This window comes from Simochromis diagramma, unplaced genomic scaffold, assembly GCF_900408965.1.
Source record: "Simochromis diagramma unplaced genomic scaffold, fSimDia1.1 OVJJ01000402.1, whole genome shotgun sequence".
Classification (NCBI taxonomy): Eukaryota; Metazoa; Chordata; class Actinopteri; order Cichliformes; family Cichlidae; genus Simochromis; species Simochromis diagramma.
In genome coordinates this window covers 8,093,681-8,114,399 of record NW_024386972.1, presented here as the reverse complement: position 1 = coordinate 8,114,399, position 20,719 = coordinate 8,093,681, and the positions used below count along the sequence as shown (strand labels likewise).

General features: G+C 42.1%; 1 protein-coding gene across 1 annotated transcript; it reads left to right on the top strand.

Moving 5' to 3' along the window:
* Positions 1–1,704: 1,704 nt before the first annotated feature.
* Positions 1,705–20,421, top strand: hs3st3b1b (heparan sulfate (glucosamine) 3-O-sulfotransferase 3B1b). Its single transcript, XM_040039112.1, has 2 exons — positions 1,705–2,571; positions 17,364–20,421. The coding sequence occupies exons 1-2, from the start codon at positions 1,991–1,993 to the stop codon at positions 17,980–17,982; spliced, it is 1,200 nt and encodes a 399-aa protein (XP_039895046.1). The 5' UTR covers positions 1,705–1,990; the 3' UTR covers positions 17,983–20,421.
* Positions 20,422–20,719: the final 298 nt, after the last annotated feature.

Below are 20,719 nucleotides of genomic sequence, written 5' to 3'. Positions count from 1 at the left end.
ATCAACACAAGCAACAGGTCCTTTTACTGCAATGCCATATTTTTTTCCACCAGGAAAATTACTCATATTTATATATTTAAAAAGATAGATCTGCTCTTAGAAACGCTCTGTTTGTGCGTCACGTTGCGGGCTCGGGATGATTATATTATCTTCTGTTCTTATTACAATTCAGGCCGTTGTTGCGACGTGGCTTTGACTCTTGCAGTCAAAACTTTAGGGGGCGAAATGAATCGTGCTTGTTCGTGTGTAATAACACGCATGAAAAAGAAGGCTGCACAAATCATTAAAAAAAAACCCCACAATAGTTTATCAGTGGGTTGGCTGTTTCATAAAAGGGGCTAAAATACCGCGAGGTTTAAATCATCGATCTGTTTTGAGTCATCTCCAATCGAAAAGCACTCGGTGTCCCTGTTCTCCTCTCTTTTTCTCTAAAATGAAAATTTAATGCATGTTTCCGATACTCGATGGGTTTTATTTTCTGAGTTTGCTGAGCTTTGGAAGTTCTCAGATAAAAAACAAAATCATAATAAAAAATCAATAAATAAAATAAAAAGCATGCCTTGGTTTGGAAGATGGCTGAACTATGACCAAAAAACCTCTCCAAACAAACTATATTTTAAAAGTTTGCCTACATTAATGCGAGGGATACTTTTTTTTCAAGAATAAATTAATAAAGACACCTTCATGGCATACTTTCTTTAAAAGTAAAATAAATAAATAAACACACGAAAAAAAGATTAATAAATGCAGATTAAAATCGTGATTTTCTGCTTCTCAAGCTTTTGTCAGAAGCAGGATATTAGAATAACAAAGCCCGGGAGAGCACTGCCGCCATCATGTTGGATTATCGAAGTATTGTTTCCTGCTTTGCATCGTTAATTAACGTGCTGAGTACTGAAAAAACTGCAAAACTAAGTTGGAGAACTAAGCAAAGTTATTGTAATGCGCGAAAAAAATCCAATTAAGACACACGTTTAATACAAAGGAAATATACCTGGGAGTTATAGGCTAACTATTATTATTATTATTATTATTATTATTATTATTATTATTATTGTTATTGTTGTTGTTGTTGTTGTTGTTATTATTTAGTATGTCATTGTTAATAGGTTCTATTGCTCTTTATGGGGGGGGGAGGATTGAAATTTTTGATAATATGTACAAAATATCAACTAAATAATGAAGTAACGCTTCCTGTTTCCAGTGCTAACCGCCAGCACTGTGCCCTCCTCATTTCTTCGCATTCACTCACAGTCTGTGTCATTCAAATTATGTGGTTTGTGAACTGAGATTATTTTTGCACTGTTTATGTAGCCTATAGACATTTTTTCACCACCATTTTTTCATATTTCTGACAACATTAGCTTTGGAATTCGTAGTTGGAAAAAAAAAACATTTTGAAAATAGATGGGGGAAAAAAATGTGTGAACGATGAGTGAAACATTTAAAACTTCAGCTAATTGAACTCTTTGCCCGGTGTGAAAGTTTTCCAAACTCTCAGCAGAGTCCCGCACACACGCCTCATTTCCATACCCAGGATCCCACGGCCGGACTCGCCCATGCTCCCACCTGATTGGCCCGCTTGTATCAACATAAGCCTTGCATATTTATCTCCCTCGCGGCTATTGGCCGTTGCCGCCGTCATTCTCGCGCGCGTCTCTGTATAAGGTCTCGCGCTCACCCAGGAGCTCGAGCAAACCTGAGATGAGGCTCGCGCGGGGCTGTGCTGCGCCTGTCGCAATTCAACACTTTCCCCAAATTTAAGCACCCTTGTGATTATCGTTTCCTCCATGCCTTCTCATTCCTGGATGCACCGATCCCTCCGCTTTTATTTAGGCTAGTTTATTTGTTTGTTTTATTTGTAGGGTTTATTTATTTTTAGTTTTTTTTTCATGAGCATGTGCTTAATTTTGCAAGGATTGCAAAGGTGCCACCGGGAGTGAGTTAGGCAATATGCGCCGCTGGGATATGGTTTTCAACCGAAAGGCTTATGGAATATAGCCTGATTTTCCACAACCTGTATGCCTTCTGGTCCAGCCCCGTGAAGAAGAAACTAATACTGCTCAGCATCATGTTTTTAATCTGGGTATACATGCTGTACTCATGCGTGGGCTACTGTTCCACCATGCCAAGTTTGGTCGTGGAGAGTTACCGGGGCAAGGAGACTGGTTCTGCGGTGGGCAAGAGGACAGAGAGCAGCAGGACGGACCTGGTGTCCAGACTGCTGGCCAAACCGCAGCCCTGGGAGGATATAGAGAGTGACTATGAGGAGCCGTCCATCAGGACCGCTGCGTCCAGAGACCTGCTCAATAACGAGCTGGACTCTGACAGAGCCGAAGACTGGGACGAGATGCACGGGGAGCACCAAAGAGCCCCGGAGCCCAGCGCCATGTCCAGCTTCTCCAACGGCTCCGGGAGCAAGAAGCTGCCGCAGGCGATCATCATCGGTGTGAAGAAAGGAGGGACCCGGGCTCTGCTGGAGTTTCTCCGGGTCCATCCTGACATCAGAGCCGTGGGAGCGGAGCCTCACTTCTTCGACCGCAACTATGACAACGGGCTGGAGTGGTACAGGTAAAACTAATCACCGGGCGTTTGTTTATCTGGATGCAGGGCGAATACACTTTTCCGGGGGAAGAAACTGTACGAAAGAATTTGCAATGCAGTGCAGAACAGCGATGCTGAATTTATTTAGTAAGCCAGACAAACAAGGGTCGGAAAGGCTGTAGATTTTCTTTAAAGTGCGTCAGATTTAGAGGTTGCACACAATTTTTTGTAAGCTTGTTCATTTTTCAATCCAACAACATTTAAGTCATTTTTCTTTTTTAAACACAGCTTAATCTATTTACCCATAAATTGATTTATATGTCACTCATTTGGAGCCCATCAAAGCACACCAAATTCTAACAATTATCCAGCAGGTTTTGAGTTTATTTCACAACTTAAACCTTTAAATAAACACACGGGTTGTTACCTCCGCTTTGTTCTGTATGTTTACGTCCTTTTGGATGTCGGCAGCACAGATTAGGCATTTTTAATTAACTGTTAATTTTGAGGATTAATGGCTTGCTTTTTTCCCCCCTTCCATCGCGTGCGTAATTTTGTTTTGAAAGAATCGAAGAATTGAAAGCGCATTATGTAGCCTGATAGAGATTACGGTGAGATTGGCGTGTTTCTGCGATGTGCAGTGATCTCTGTTGGACACAGTGCAATATTGCACCTCCACGGGGATGCGTACTCAGGCTTGTATGTCAGATTCAAACCTACTTTTCCAGTTTCTTTGATTGAGTCGTGTTATTTTACGACCAAGGAGAGGTTTTAATTAAATTATTTCTCATTTATTACGTTTGTTCGGGGTACATCAGGTCCTGACCGACCTTTCTCCTTCGCTTATAGTGAGCAAATACGGACAAATTTCATACTACTCAGCTACAACGCCTTATGAAAAGAGTCTTGAAGCGCAATTCAAGAAAATCTGACCAACCTCACTGTGTTAAGACCCAGTTAAGAAAAAGGTAAAAAATCAGTTGATTTGTTAGATCAGGTTTGGAAAATTAAAAAATCTCAATATTATTACATGTTTGTCCCGTGGAATATTTTACCTAATAGTGTTTGTTGCGCTGAAAGGGGTTGAACTATTGTTATGTCACTGGGCTTAATGCAAGTAAATGGCATGTAAAAGACAATGAAAGGATTCTTTATAGAACAAAAGCCATTTAACATCTTCAGAGGTCCAGTCTGAGATTATCCTGGTCACTTAAGTGTTAATATAAGGAGCTGAGGGACTATTGAGCTTAATGACCATACTTGGCAGGTCACAGCACAGACAGACTTAAAAATATATTCTAATACTAGTTTTACACATATTTTGTTTCGTTTTAGTTATATTTTACTTATCTTATTTTTATCAGTGCTCAGGTATTTTTTTAAGCTATTTTTAAAATGCAGGTAAAGTTCCAGCTGTTCATTTTGTTCATTTATTATCATTTACTAATTGATAAAATGACACCTACAGATACAATGTTATTGTTTACATTATAATCACGCTTTCAAAAACATTTACCCAATCTGGTTAATTACCATCTGTGTTTATTTATTTTTTTGTATTTAAGTTTTGTATGAATATAAAAAAAAAAACAAAGTTCATCAAAAGATTTTACACTTTAAATTATGATCACGTCTTTGTGATTTGTTTTTCATGTGCTCGCTTTGTTAGAATCATTGATTTATTGCAGCCAGATTAACTGGTTTGGGAAGGCGGTTGTTTAACTGACTTCCAGCGACTGCATGCCCAACTTTTCTTGTATGGGGAAATGTGGAAAAGTACAGTCAGCTTTTAGACTATGAAATTCAATACTTTTTCAAAACCATGTAAAGAAATCAGGACTCAAGGTTTTGTGATAGAATTTTATTATTTGTTGATTATTTTGCATTGGAAACACAAGCTATTCGACAGCACTGGAGCAGTGTACACTCCACATTATTTTTTTGTGATAAAGGCGTTTTATGCTTTGGAGGCACATCTAAACAGCGCTTATGTTAAACAAAAATCCATGAACTTTTTGTTCAAGTTCATTCAGATTGGTAACAGCAAAACCTGTTATGAAATACTTCTATTAAAGAACTGCAGTGAGGAGTGAACATTACAGTGAAACAGCTGGTGTAAGCAGTCCCTGTAGTGAAAAAAAGGGTTTCTTTTTCGAGGGTGAGGATGGACAGAGAAGGGAAATTATACTTAATTCATTGCTGATCCCCCTCACTGTCCCATTAGAATAAAATACTGGAGACGATTTGGCAATTTGGGAGGGGAATACTGACATTTTCCAGACAGAAGCAAAATTGTGTGGCATTGAAATATTTTCTGTGGGAATGTGATCAGAGATCATGGTCATTTATGGAGACAGTTATGTGTGTGTGTTTGTGTCTGAGTTGTGTAACGTACCTCTCATTGTTTGTTGATTTGCACAATCTCCCTGTCATGCACCATTGTAACTAGCTTGCACCATCCTCGCCTCCCCCAATGGGCACGCATTTAGCGTTGGAATTCCACCAAGTAAATGCAGCCGCAGAGAGAGATAGAGAGAGCAGAAAAGACTCGGGGAGGCAGCGGGAAGAGAAGTTTCAAAATGAAAGGAGGTGGAGATAACAAGTCCTTTTGTGGATTTCTGATGTTCTTTGACAGTTTTTAGTTGTGCCAAAGACAAACACATGATTCACGCTTTTGACCGAGGGGTCCTTGTATCAGGAGGTACACATTTTCGCAGTGAGGTCATGCATGAACTAGCCCCGACGAACACACACGCACACACACACACAGAAAGAGTGACTCAGAATTAAGCAGGCCACTGTGACTGAATGTGAAGAGGAACATTGGTTCTTTATTTTCTATTTGCACCTGTTCCCTGGAGTAGTGTAAGCGAAACCGGTGTTATCTGATAATAATTTTAAAAACATGTATGCTTCTCTATAGCACACACATTAATGGCATAATTGCAGTAAGGTCATTCATAAAATAAAAAACTAATAGCTCCCAAAGAATAAGCACAGGGAAAACAGTGCAAGTGCTTTTTTTAAATTAACCACTTTCATTTTTGTGTGATTTTTCACAGACTGGTGTAGAACAAAGATATTTAGCAAGCAAACGTTTGTAACTGTGTTTCACTTGATGGAATAAAACAATCAGAGAGAAGTGACAGGAACGCTCATAAAAAGTTGGAGCGATTTGGCTTTTTTGAGAGTTTATAGAAGTTTGTATTGAAGTTTTTAAGAAACTGCGAATAGCTTAAATCAGTTTTTTCCCCCAGTTTGTATGATCTTGTATGTCACCTTGAAACATGCTTTAACTCATGCACATTAGCTGAAGGCCTCTCTCCTTCCACACCGACTTTGTTTTCTTCAACTTGCAGTATTTTATTTATTCCTAACTCTTGTTGACTACAGTCCTCATCCCGCCCTGTCAGTCTGTGGTGCATATTGCTCTCTTCATATCCCATTTAGCCGTATTTGCTATGAAGGGGCTTTGATATGTAATTACTGTGCTGTGGTTTTGCTGTCGTGTCGCGGGCTCTGGTCTTAGCTCACTGTCAGGCCCAGGCACTGTTGACGCTGTCGCTCCTCCCTCGGAGTGGCTTTAGCATTAAACGAGAAGCTGTACACATGTCGGGCAGGGTGCAGTAACATAGTTTACGGCCATATGGTGGTATGTGTCTTAGGTTTTCATATTGTGGTGTTAACTTGTGCTATTACTAAGCTCGTTTTAATTAGAACCTATCAGAGGCTGTCTGCTGTTTGTTCTCCGCATGAGAATTTTTAAAAAGGTTTGCTTCTGGTTGTGAGTTTAAAGAAGTGGTGTGTCGAAGTAAAGTAATATAACAGTTGGATCGCACACTTCATGTGATTTGCAATCAAAGGTGATTCCAGTTCTGTAGAGATTGTTCTGTCTGAATGGGTGCCTTCCCTGAGCAGGATGTCTCGCTGGTCAACCTTTGTATCGAGTCTGTGATAAAACACCGTGGAGGTAAACGGACTTAAAAAGCAGTGTCAGTAAAAGCTACTTACAGCACCACAAAAGGACAAGTGGAGCATTGTTGAAAAGGGAACTTCCTTTAAAAAAAATGAAAAGAAACCAAGTTCCTCTATCAGACTTAGGATGCTTGCGGAAGTCTGCACTGTTTGAAAGCCGTTATTTATCTCTACCCCCACTGCTAGTTCTTGAGGTGGAGTCAGACTGCATCTCTTGACCATGTCAGAGACGGTTCTGGATGGGTGCACGTCCTTTATCTGCTCGCCACAGGGGAGCTCCTATTTCCATGTAGGTGACCCATCCACTTTCTGTTGCCACTGACCTCACCCTCCTTTCTTCCTCTGAATGGCCAAAAGGGCCACCTGGTTCTATAGAGCATCATTTGACCAACAAAACATCGAGTGCTAATGTTTGCATACACGGGATGTTTTAAGGAAAGTCAGTGGGTACGTGGAAGTGTTGTTCATTCAATACATACAGCGTTATTGTAATAGGCTCAGCTGTGAAACCACAAATAATCTTCAGTTGATGTCACAGAAGACTGAAACTGTCAGACATCATACACAAATGTCTCCATGGCCTGACCCCTCTGGGATAGCCAGTATTGATTGGTCAGGCTTGATTGGAGGTAATGTGTAGAGGTGGGTTAAGAGCCTTTGACTGAGGTCAGACCCACGTCTGCTTGCTGACAGGGTCTGTGTGTTGACCATCTGCAGAGCTACAGAAAGCTGCTGGAAGCTACAAGCCCCACAGGGGATCTTACAACGCTTCATAAACAATCGCACGACAGCAGAAAACCTACTGAGTTATGTACAGGAAGACTTAAAAAAAACATTATTTTTAAACTGTGTTTGATAAAAATCAAGTACTGAAAGTTTGAGTGGCTCTCATTCAGATGGAGCTGCAGTAAAGACAATGCCAGATTCATGATTAGATACTTTGGCCCTCTGATTGTTTCCTGATTCCTGGAACTCCACAGTTCCTCTGGGAATGAGCGCCCGGCCAGCCAACCGTACAGCTGACAGCAGGTTCACATCCTCTGCTCAAATCCTCAATAGCAGTGGCCAACGTGAAAACAAGCAGTTTGAAACTGTGCCTCCGTGTTGGCTAAACTTCCACCTTCAGTTCCCATATGGGTGGATTATTCGTCAGTGGCACCCTGTTTCTCATCGGTGCCTCCCAGTTCTTCCCTCAAACATCATCCTCAAATCTCTTCCTTCTTTTCCAGTTTTCCAGCTGCGCACTTGTGTTGCTGATGTGCAAGAATGGTGTCACATGTCATACTTGGTTTTTACATTTCTGGGTGGGGCTCACTGCAGGCCTCGATGACCAGACGTGACCCACTACCAGAGAAGGCTTTGGTCAGTGTAGAGGGGCGAGGGAAGCCCTCTCCTCTTTGCCTAAGCTGGCGTAGCCCGGTCAAGAAGACAGAGTGACCTTGGGGGAGGTGGAGAAGCAGGGAAAAAAGGCAGCTTTTATCCCCAAATTACAACCGGTTAATAGTGAAAGGGGAGACCTGTGGAGAAGGGAGTGGCAGCGCTGTGCCGTGGTGGTTTGCATCCCCCATCCTTCTCCTGTTGGTGTGCAGAGAACACTAGCCACACCAGTGAAGACAATATAGCTGCAACAGACAGCAACCTCCTGCTGAATCAGAGGATAAAAGAGGAGGCTGACAGGAAGTTGCTGTCAACATTTGACTCAAATGGATGATGCAAAGAATAAGAAGACAAAGTCATTCAAACAAACACAAATAAACCCACACAAACACATTTTTAGAAGACACATTTTGTGGCATTGGTTTTTTTTTTTGCAGTTCTGTATAAAAGGAAGGTTGGATTGGGGGCTATGTTGGAGTGACTTAAGCATTGCAGTGCATGTAGTAACATCTGTGTAAGTCAGGACTGGCGCTGCTTTGTTAGATGTCAAACTCCTCTGGTTACACAATGCCAGCATGCTATGCAAAATCACACACCGGGGCGGCATTACACTGGCTTGTGTCAGTGTAAATAAACAATGGCATCATAAAAAGAGGCTTGAATGGCATTGAGGTAAAATCTCTCTGTTTATAATGCCAAAGTAATTCAAGCCCACCAACAATAAAATGCAAAGAATTCAAATGAAGTGGTCTTGGAGCAAGGAGAAAGGAAGCTTATGATGGAGAAAGCGGTATACAAACCCTCCCTCTGTGCTACGTGTGAATTAGACCCTTTTTAACGAGGTGATAATTTGGATGTTGTTTTACATGTCAGAACAGAACCAGACATCCTCCCTCCAGAGTTACTGGTCAGTCATTGCTGCTAAATAAACACTTTCTGGCACATTAAAAAGGTTCCCCTGGAGGCTGCTGGAGACAGACACCCCTATACCATTTTGTTAATTATTTACTGTTACTCTTCTAAAGGTAGGTTAATCAGGTGAGTCTTATGTCCTTTCCAAAGGAAAAAAAAAGTAATTTAGGAGTGGGAGGAACGGAAAAAAACTGATGACAGTAGACCTTTACAGCTTCACTTGTCCCAGGTATTAAGTCCCAGAGGTAGCCATTAGGGTGTTGGAGAGCGAGCCTGCCTGTGGGAGAAAGGAGGACACGCTTTCTCTCTTACACTCACACACACACACACACACACACACACATACATACAACACACACAGAAAGAGAACGCAAGGAAGGTCTCTCGAGGTTTCCATTAGCCTGGCAGTAAAAGAGCAGAGCTCATTAGAAACCTCGAGCTGTCTCCCTCCACCTTGGCTGCTCGACACTAGTCACTCTCTCCATTTAGATGTACTCCCAGTGCTGTTGGGCTCTCGTAAGAGCTGTAAGAACACTTCAGCTCACCTCTAAGACAACCTGGCCAAACTCTGCTCAATGCCAATTATTTTTCCACCACGTGCAATTTTTCTCTTCCTTGTTTAACTGATCTAAAGCTGAAAACTGCACTCAGTTACTTTGGAAGCAAAAACTACTCCTCCATTATCTGTAAGTTATATTAATATTACTGTAGCGGTTATGTGCTAATTTAACACCAAAACACCCCAACAGGAAGCCAGATATTAAGATCTTAGTGAAGTTTATTTATGAAAGATGGACTAAATTTTATTTGCTGAAAAAAAGATGAAAAGCCTGATGATTTCTATCATTGTGTGAAGAGTGCCATCGAAATAAGACTAAAGATAGTTTCCAAATCGGAAAATTTAGAGCATTCTGTGTTTTGGCATGTCTGTTAAATTATGGATGTGCGCTGGCATTTGGAAGCCAGAAATACATCAAAGTGAGCTTATCACGAATGTGTTTAATCGCAACATTCTTTTTTTTCCCTCCTAAATACTGCAAAATTATTAATTGCATTGCTATTTTTAGACACTGGCAGCACTGGAAGCACTTGCAGAATTCAGGAAGGTGACTTGACATGTAACATGTTTATTTACTAAAACCACGGTATTTCTCTAACCCTAGCAAAGCATAAAACATAACCACCAGTTGGAATCTGGATGGAAACCCTGCTCTTCTTTGTACTGAGAGCTCTGTTTGCCCACCTCCTTAGCGAAAAATGCCTCTGAATGGAATTTATAGCAAACAATGCAGCAAAACATAACTTAGTTCTATAAAGCTGAAGACAGAGTTATTGCTTGGAGATGTTATTGTATATTTATATAAAAAAATCTATGCTTCAGACCAAGGAAAAGAGAGAGATTAAAGGATAAAAACTGCTTCTGCCACTGTTTCCATCTCGGAAAGGAGTAGGTTAATTGTCATGCTATCCCTACTCAGTATAGCTAATTATATGTTTGCTTGGGAGGCAGGCTGTCTTTAGGAATTTGTAAACCATTAACCTGCAGCAACAGCTGCAGTGTGGGTAATAGAAGCAAAATGATAGAGCCCAAACACACGCAGAGATGGTTTTGGGCTCGGTGAGTGACATACAGTAGAGAGGAAATCCCCTCTTTCTTGCACACACACTTTGTAGTTCACCTGTCTTCAAAAAGGTGTGCAGGCAGTTACGGATGACAGCCAATTCAAACAGGATGCAAAGTAGCTTGCTCGCTCCCTCTGTCTCTCTGTGTGTGACTGAGTGTGCGCCTAGGGAGTGGGGGTGGTGGCATGTAAGTTCTTCTTGAGTCTGTTTCATCTTTTATTCATCTCTGCTGTAGCTAGATCAAGGAGTCATGTGCCTCTTGGTGCATGTCAAGCGTCAGGAAAGCAGTCAGAATGGCTGATTCTGACTGCACACCCACACATCAACACCCAGATATGCTTAGACACACACAGAGTAGGCAAACACTTGCTCCTATACACAAACCGAGTCTTCACCTGCAGCTCCCCGTTGTTGTTTGCCCCGTTGTTTTTTCTTTTACGGTTCACTGGTTTATTTCATCCCAGCTGTCATCCAGTCGCACCCTGATACTGATGGAGTGGTGGAATGCGTGGCTAGCTCCGGGGTAACACCTTCAGCAAACACCCCAAGCAAACACATTGATTAAAGAGGATTACTAGTGCTAAACAAATTTTGGCTAGTATCACAAAGTGGAGGCTTTCACAGCGTGTCCGTCTGATGGCTGACGCACACGCGGCGAGTAGCTTGATCGCTGTGGCGGTGTCAGGTGAATCATCTTGTATCACATGTCAAACAAAGTGATGAGATGTAGTCTTAAGTGATGCTTAGATGATGGGATCTTTCACTTCTTTAAGGTTGGCCAATTAAAGCTTTTTACTTTTTTTCTTCTTGGCCGATGCTTTTAAAAGCCCGAAGGAGGAAAAATAGGACAGCACTTGCGAAGAGTTGCACATTCAAAGCGGGAGGAGTTACTGCTACTTTCTTCTCTCCGCCATGCCTTTCACCAACTCCTCTGTTTTATTTATGCCACATGGTGGGCTCCCTCGCTTCGCTGCAGGGTTATTAACACTCAGTAATTCTAGGCAGCCGCCTATGGCCACAGGCCGGTGTGGTTCCAGGCCTGAATAATCCCTGCGGCTCCACACATTCCAGTGTTGTTTTCCGAAGGTGCCAGATAGCAACAAATGCACTTGAAAACAGATTTTCCGAATAGGAAAACTTATAGTTAGTTTTAAAATTGAATAATTTGTGCTTGTCACGCCTCTGCAGCGCTACCCATCATAAGGTAACCACGACAGCATCAGAGAAGAATGTCTCAACCTCACTTAAGTATTTTCAGGACATTACAGAGGGGGGTAAACATGAAGCCCATGGCATTATATTTGGTGGTTTGTTCTCTATTTATTTATTCTGCTTTACTTGTGTCTGATGTTGCCTCCAAAACCAGGCTGGGTATGAGCCCAAACGAGTGTGCATGGTCTGCAAACCGCAAGGCCTGACTCCCCTTCTTTCCCACTTTCTGTCTTTCCCTCTCTTGTCGATTCACATTGTCTCTGTCATTCACGCTCCCACTCCTACACACTGTTTTACACACACACATTCCTTCTGTAAGAGGCGCTAAAATGAAGAGGAAAAAAAAAAGCTCCACATCAGTGAAGTGCAACTCCCTGACTTCAGCTTAAAATGATGGATGGACGGGTTGCGACGGTTGGGTTAACTGTTTTGTTTACTTGGAGGGTCAGGATATTCCCAGGCTGCTTTGACATAGCGCAATGTCTTGATGGAGTTCAGGGCCTAGGAGTTACATTTATCAACCAAATCAGGACTTCAAGCCCAGAATTTCTGTGTCAAAGTGTCACAGAGCTCTGACCAGTTTGTCCTCTGCAATCTGTGCTGCTCTGAGAAAGATTAAAATGCTAGCGAATAATTACACCCTGACCTTTTAGACCCGGCTGTGGAATCTTTGGCTATTTCCTTTTTGTCCTTCCTTCCGTTCTTGATAAGACCTTGTTAGCAGAAATGCTGTGATAAATGTTCTAGGTATGACCTTGAGTCAAGACCATGGGTACTATTGTTGGTGAGACGGTGGGACTTTCTAAACAGAATCGCTTTTTAGTAGAGGAACAGAGATAGGGGTGGAAAGTGGTCTGCAGTAACTCCATTAATACTGACAGGCACTCTTGACAACAGCATTCCCAGCAATTCGGAGGAGGAATTTTGCTTTCAAGCAGCACTCCTCCTTTTAGCTGCAAGATATGCCCCATCCCATGCAGGGTCCTGCTCTCAAGGTCTGAGTGTGTGATACTAGGCTAGCCTGCATTATTAATCCCTTTAGCAGACAGAAGATTTGGAGGGGCTTCCACTCAGCCACCTTCTCTTTACAGTGAAACCATTATGCACTGAAGCCAGGCTGTTAATTTGAGGCTGTAGCATGACTTTGGTGTGTGTGAAATGTACATGCACATATGGAGACTTACTCAATAGTATGGCCAAAGGAATGTATATTTTTTGGGGTTCCCAAAGACATATCACCATCAAACTGTAAGATAAAGATGCACACAGACACCTTTCAGCCTATACTCCTGCAAGATCTCATCTTTAAGCAGGGGTGTCTGGCTCATCTCAGCCAGGAAATGAGCTGTCAAAAAGCTCTAAGTGACCACATACTAACACCTGGACTCCTCTTCGAGTGCTTGAAAGAGAGACCAGATGAAGCTTCTGCGACTCCATTCAGAGCACTCCTCCCTCTCTGCATTGGAGTGGCCATAAACCATCTTCTTTATTCTTTTAATTTACAGCCAAAGCCATGCTCTGTGGTAAATATAATGTCAGACTCCAGGCACGGTGGAGCGTATTTCAAAATGTCTGGCTTCTGTATGTACTTAAATGCTACTTTGAAAATATTCCGTGAACCAGCAGAGCCGTGCATGCTTGCCTCCCTCAGTAGCATCTGTAGTGCGCATGTCGTGTAAACATGTTGCTTACTGCTGTTTCATAGCATGCAGGCTACTGTGAACAAAACCCTCATCCATGAATTCTTTCATATGTGTTCGTGATGCACATGAAATGTCCTGCATTTCCAAATCAGGCTCAAATTCTTGTTGTCTCCAGGGTTGAAAAGATGGAAATAGGAACACTTTGGACTGTGAACGAACAAATGGCTTTCGAGATCCTTATCATCAAGTAAGGAATAAAGATGTGTCTTTGTATTTCCTGAAAATGCTTGCACGTTCAGCGCATTGGTTCATGAGAGGGTCTCGGAAGGAGGCCCTTGGAAAAGAAAGGGAGCCTTTCAGTACCTCTTCCCTCATTTCCTCCCTCTCCTGCTTTATACTCGTGAAGTGTCACTTTGCTATCGGACTTCAAGGCCTGATTGCCAAGGGTCGAGTGAACCTTCTTAGATCACTGGAAAAGAGACCGGAGTGAATGTAAAGAAAACTCAGCACAAAGTTAAGTGCTTGATTCCTCTGAAGTGCCCGATTTGTTTGATTTTCTTACACTGGTGTATGCTGACAGGTTAATTGAGCCTGTACATAAACATGCTTAGAGCACTGTACAGTGTATACTGTTGTTGTGGGTGTTGTTACCTCCCATGGGACGGTAATACTCACTCCAGGGTATTCAAGCCATAGAAATCAGAGTGCATTAGCTTTAAATGCCCACGCGAGTAAAGCCACACCCTCCCTTTTTATGGTCGATACAGAATGCCCTCCGATTTGTCTGTATTCAAATAAACAAACCCTAATTTGAGATTCAAATGCTTTCAACATCCAGACATGTGAGATAATTGAAAACCTTTTGTATCAAATATAAAATCGACAGACGCACGCCAAATAGCTTTTTTCCTTTTGTCTATGAGCAAACCAGTCATTTTGTCAGGGATGCTGTGACACAGACAGCTCAGTGGCAGCCCGTTATCATTGAATCAAATGTGACAGGAGGGAGGCAGAAACATCAGATCGAAATAACCCTCATTCTGAGCTCCGATGGGATGAGGGCTCTTTAAAGCGCAGGCCAAAGGGCCGCTCCGCTGGCCCTTCTTTGATGCTGTCATGTGACAGCGGCTTCTGCTTTCTGTCTTATCACTGTTTTTAGCTTACCTGTCAACTTGGAATTATTCTTAATGGAAAACGATGTCCACACACACACACACACACACACACACACACACACACACACACACACACACACACACACACACACACACACACACACACACACACACACACACACATAAGTATATATATGTATATAACAATTTCAAAAGTGCCACCAAGCACAGCATTCTTTGTGATATACTATATGAGGTCCAATAAGTTATTTGGAGCGTTATTGTTTCCTATAAAAGACAAGAGTTGCTGTTATCTAAAGGGGACAGGGTGATGTTTGCAGGGCAATTTTGGCACACGTTTCACTTAAGAGCTCTCCAAACAGCTTCTCTTGAGGTTGAGAAGGATGGCGAAGTGCTCCACTCAGGCCCCAGTAAGCACCCACCCTCCACTTTCTGCCCCCTCTCTACCCTGCCCCCATCCCCGCCCCTGTGCCCTGACCACTGCCCTGCTCACCCCTCCGCTCAGGGACAAAGGCTCACTTTCAAAGAAAAGGAGGAAAAAAGAGGAGCCTGGTGTCACAGAATTGCCTGTTTGCTGACGGAATCTTTAAAAGCAGCACCTCATAAATCAAAAGAGAGCATAATAGGCATTGTTTTTCCAAGAGCTACTTGTCCCACTTAAATTCCCCTCCTTTTCTCTCTTTTCTCCTTTCCTGCCTTTTACCCCCGGCTTCTTTGGCAGAGAGAGTGGGCAAAGTCTGAGGTGGAGATTTTTTATTAGGGGGGCCCTCTTCTTGTGGATTTGGCGCCTTTTAGGGGTTTCCTCACCACTTTCTGACCATCCCCTAGTTTTATGCTCCTTCAACCCCCAACACTTGATTTTTTTTTAGGATTCCCTGAGCTTGGATCAGCATAATCTATCACTATGCACATTGTAACTCAGGCCTCCTCCCTATCTCCATGCCACATTGTCGTGTTGAAATCGGATTAGCTCGGGAGCCATTTGCCTCTTCTGTTTGGCTCTGAACTCTTTTTGTATGTTAGCACAAGGAATGACAAAAAGCTTGCAGGCAGTATCACCATTGTGCATCGAGAGAATGAAGAATGGCATGCAGTTTGACTCAAGCATGTTTGGTTTATACTCCTTGAGGAGATTCAAGAGGTGCTTTTCAAAAACGTAGCGTGTGTTCATGTGCTGTTTGCATTTATACATCCAGAAATGGCTTGCTGGCGTGCAAGTTCTGATTTCAACAGGCTATTAATGTTTGGAAATAAGCTCGCTTTTCCCTCTCGTTTGCTCCGTTCACTCGACTGATGTGTCAGTAATCAAGATGATATCATCATAATTAGATCACAAGCACTGCATTAAGATTACACAAATGCCAACAACATTTCCATGAGACATTTTAGTGATTACCCTACATTACCCTGGGTATTTTTTTCCCCTCCCCACTTTTCAACCTCGTGCGCACTGATATGTGCATTGACGACAGAGAGCTGATGTTACATGAATTAACCACGAGCTAAATGGACATGAACTAGATTCCAGCCTTTAGAGTATATTCCTGAGGAGCAGATGGAGGTCTGGGAACGAATCAAGCATCACAAATATCTAAATGTACAGAATGTCTTCAGCCTTTGTCACCTGTAAACATATTGTGTAGGATTACAAAGTGTTTGAATGGGATCTGCTACCATAGTACTGTCTACACAATGGGCTATTAGTGTTCTGGCCTTAACAACAAAGGCGAGCTTCAGGCTACAACAGCCTAACAGGAACCTTATCTGTGAGAGTGTTTTCCCTGATAGATCAATGCCCTCAGTTATCTCTCCCTTCCTTTGAATGATTTCAACTGCTTTTTCTTCATTCTTCGTTGGGATGTTTTATGTCTTGAATTTCAGCCCATTTTGTGTGTGTGTAACAGTCCTTTGAATCCTTTCCATCCAGCAAAAAACAGAAACATATTTGATCTCATGTACATTACACAGGCTACTTTTTCTCCCGGTCTGGGGGCCAAACAGGGAAAAGCGATCCACATCCCAATGTCAGTCAAACCGCTCTTATCACCTCCACCATAATCTAGACTCTGAGTTTGGCCACTAGTTCTGAAATCCGATGCGGAGAGAGCGGAGTGCGTTCACTTTTCCTTCAAAACCAGTTGTTCCCATGTACCTCTTGATTATATGTCTGCATGTAACATATATGTTTAAAGCCCATTTGCCAGTTTTCGCACAAAACCAAAGCCATTCTTGTCAAAAAAAAACCCCTTTCTGAAACAAACATCGTCATCTTTCTGTGGTGCTGCATTTACTGGGGGTCCAGTAGGGTGGTAGAGAACCGTGGCCATCTATACCTGAATCAGCAAGGCAAATTTTTTGTGCCTGTTTGCTCCATTGGGCATATCAAGAGATTTTGATTAAATGTGACCACTTTGAAACATATCCAGCAGTGAGGTTTGGGGAAAAGCAACTCAGGGAAGACACATCAGATAATGGAATCTGCACATGCTGTGAGTTAATTTGGAAAGAAAATACACTGTAAGGCTCATCAGAATTATTCACAATGAAATGAAATGAAATCTTGCTCCTTCTAGGTGATCTGGGTGTTGCATTTGTCTTCTCAACCATGCAAGTCTGTGCAAGGCTTAGAAAACCTAATATGGTTAACGAGAGGATTGGTCACATTTAGAAATTCCTCTAGTTGTTTGATTCTGGAGTAAATAAAGGTTTTCTGTTTTTTCTCAGAAGTGAGATATCTCATGAGTGAGTGAGCTTGTTGATGTTGGAGAGCTGCCTGCACTAATAGGTTTTCAAGCCCTATAATAAGGCTTTACAGGCTTAGTGAGTCATTGATTGCAGAGCACAGTACACTCCATCAACTTGATTACATTATGCAAGAACTTACTGCATCTTCTCCTTCTCCTAACCTTCTTTTTGGGCCTGCTTTCTTTTTTCTCTGCAGGGAGCTGATGCCCAAGACCCTGGAGGGCCAAATCACAATGGAGAAAACTCCCAGCTACTTTGTGACCAGGGAAGCTCCTGCCCGAATCTCCGCCATGTCCCGGAACACCAAGCTGATCGTCGTAGTGAGGGATCCTGTCACTAGAGCTATCTCCGACTACACACAGACACTGTCTAAGAAGCCTGACATTCCCTCGTTTGAGAGCCTCACCTTTAAAAACAGGACTACAGGGCTCATTGACACGTCATGGAGCGCCATCCAGATTGGCATCTACGCCAAGCACCTGGACAACTGGCTACAGTACTTCCCCATGGAGCAGATCCTGTTTGTGAGCGGCGAGCGTTTGATCAGCGACCCAGCTGGAGAGCTGGGCCGTGTGCAAGACTTTCTCGGGCTCAAGAGGATCATCACAGACAAACATTTTTATTTCAACCAGACCAAGGGATTCCCGTGCCTGAAGAAAGCAGAAGGCAGCAGCAAGCCCCACTGCCTTGGAAAAACCAAAGGGCGAACCCATCCAAACATTGACCCTGAGGTGGTGCAGAGACTACGAGACTTCTACAGGCCCTTCAACATGAAGTTCTACCAGATGACAGGACATAACTTTGGCTGGGATTGATGTGAAAATGACTTTTTGTTTTTTTTAATTTTTTGAGAAGTTGTCTTTTTTCCTCTGTAATTCAAAGGCAAGATGTGGAGATATTGTTATATATATGTAAAATGTACAGAAAATCTATTTTATAATAATTTATTTTTATTTCTAAGCAATTAATTCACTAAGCTGCCTAACCATATTTGTACATAACATCTGACCCACGTGTTGTTTTTAACATTCCTCGTTTTTATTTTGAATTCTCATGCTCCTCCCTTGTGGTCCTGTAAACTCAGTGGATTTACTGGTGCTTCATAATGCAGATAATCAGCGAAGATTGAAGCAGAAACTAGGGCGGAAAGTGTAGAGGCACCATATTACGGGTACAGAGTGCTCACAGAGAAGTGGAGATTCTTCATGTATACTTACATCACACACTTTACCTTCATCCTCTTCATACCCTTTCTGAAAGCGATTCTTTTTTTAAGGTGTTTCACATCCTTCTAGGTTTTTCATGGTGCAATTTTCCTGCTCTGTCATTGACCCTAAGCAGCACATCTCTTGTCCCATTCCACTCAATAACAGGTAGATCAATAGACCTAATTGATACTCATCGTGTCACTCATGCTTAAAGTATACAGCTGCCCTTTCATTCTCAGTGCTCCTGCTGCCTGCTCTAATGAATGGCCCATCCATCAAATGTTAAATCCTATCCCGGACCACATAAGGGCCCATGTTAACGTTATGCTAATCAAGTAAAGGTAACTGGCAGATCGATCGAGCCTCTGCTCTCTAGCTCCGCATTTGAAGTAGTGTTGGCTGGTAGCCAGGCTTTTGCCCTATCTACTCAGTTCAAAGGTCACACAAAGTCTCAATCAAATTTCCTTGAGAGGCATTTGATTTGTTGAGGAAAAGAGGAGTTGGTGCACAGCGGGTCACAGGGACAGCGCGTCCTATTTTCTTTTCTTCTTCTTTGCGTGAGGTAGCAGAGGCATATCTGCCAGAAATCGAGCATAAAGACAGAAAAGATGACAGAGAGACGACGGCAAGGTTTCGCCTCACTGAAATGGCACTTCTTCAAACAGAAGTCCACCAGGCCCCATCTTAGATCCCAGACTAAACAGATCAAAGGAACAGGAAAGGTTTTTGTGAAGCACTCATAGCACAGCAAGAATTGCCTCAGGCAGGGTTTTGGTGTCTAACCTCTTGTGTCATCAGAAAACCTCATGTGCCATCATCCATGGCCGTTATACTTTATGCCTTATTCACTCTTCTCAAGTCTCATCTCTTCAATCTTAACACTCGTTGCCAAAAAAACCTTCATGTCGATATCATGTTTCACACGGCTTAGTCGCGATCTGCTTTTGTCCCCGGCATTGCTTCTTAGTTTTTGTCTTTCTACTTGAATTCTTGATATGCAAGAGTGAGAAAATGTGTGGTGATCATCTTTGAAGTGATGTCTTTGCAGCGGATGGTGCACCATCATAAGGGCACGGGGCTGCTTTCACGCTATGCTACGCTACGCTACGCTGTGCTATACTAAGCTATGCATGCTCGGTGTGGCATCAGTTATGAAAATGCAGGCATGATGGAAATGAATTATTAGCGCCCAGAGAAGGGTTTTAATGCGTTTATGCAGAGCTCAGACTGAATGTAGACAACCTATCCACACAAGAAAACTCATTCAAGTCAGACTGCCATTTAGTGAAAAGTCAAATCTGATTGTCCTTATTAAAATAAGAAAATGTTGTGCCTCTTCAACTGTTGGATCCAACACAGTTAGCCTGCTTGCGTTAAAACAGGCAACCACTTATTCTGCTATTTCTCTTATTTTCCATTTGAAACCAGCTACCTGGTTTCACCTCAAACCAGTGGTTGCTAGCAGGGGTGATTGAGGCTTGCTTTTATTCTGCTTGAGCGATGGTACTCCTAGTGAGAACGTGTTTGAAGAAAGCCTTCATCGCCTCTTCTCTCCTTAGTGCAATGTTTGATTATTAAAAGCATTTATGGTGACCTCTTTCAGCAAGCTGTCACGTTGTTGAAGAAAAGTCGGACATTTTCCTGTAAGCTGATGGGAGTACTGCATTTGACTTCTGTTCATTTTTACTGAGGGGATATCTGAAAAAAAAAAAGAAACAAGAAAAAAATAAAATAAAACCCTTGCACCCATGGGTTTACTCCCATGTTGCTGCATCTGTTATGGTTGAGTTTTATTCAGCCTGTTTTCAGATCTAAAAATGTTAGAAATGTTTGTCTTATCCACATATTATATGTATTTAGTCTAGCAGATCTGTATGTACAAAAATGAAAAAGACATGTAAATCAAGTATTTTGTGGTATGTACATCAAAGGAATTAATTTTACACAATGCAAGAGCAACATGGAGCAGATGTTTCTAGATGATTAAATACTGAACATTCATAATATTTCTTTGTATGAAGAAATAAATAAAAAATATATATTTTACCAAATCTTCTGGTGCTTGACTTGTATCCTTGATTCTATTCGAGGACTACACCATCTGCATAAAGTACTCTCATGAATACTGCATATTCTATTACATACTACATCTTTTCCATCAAGTGGGTTTATCTGTGTATATAGTTTTAAATAGAGTAATTCACCAAGCTATGTTATTTGTTTAGTATTTTCAGTGGCATGAGGTCAGACAAGACAAGCAAAGTGGAAAAGAAATTAGGAAAACAGCATCAAAAAAGGCATAGTAGGTACACAAAAACTGATTTTATGGTTAAACGTCCTTTTA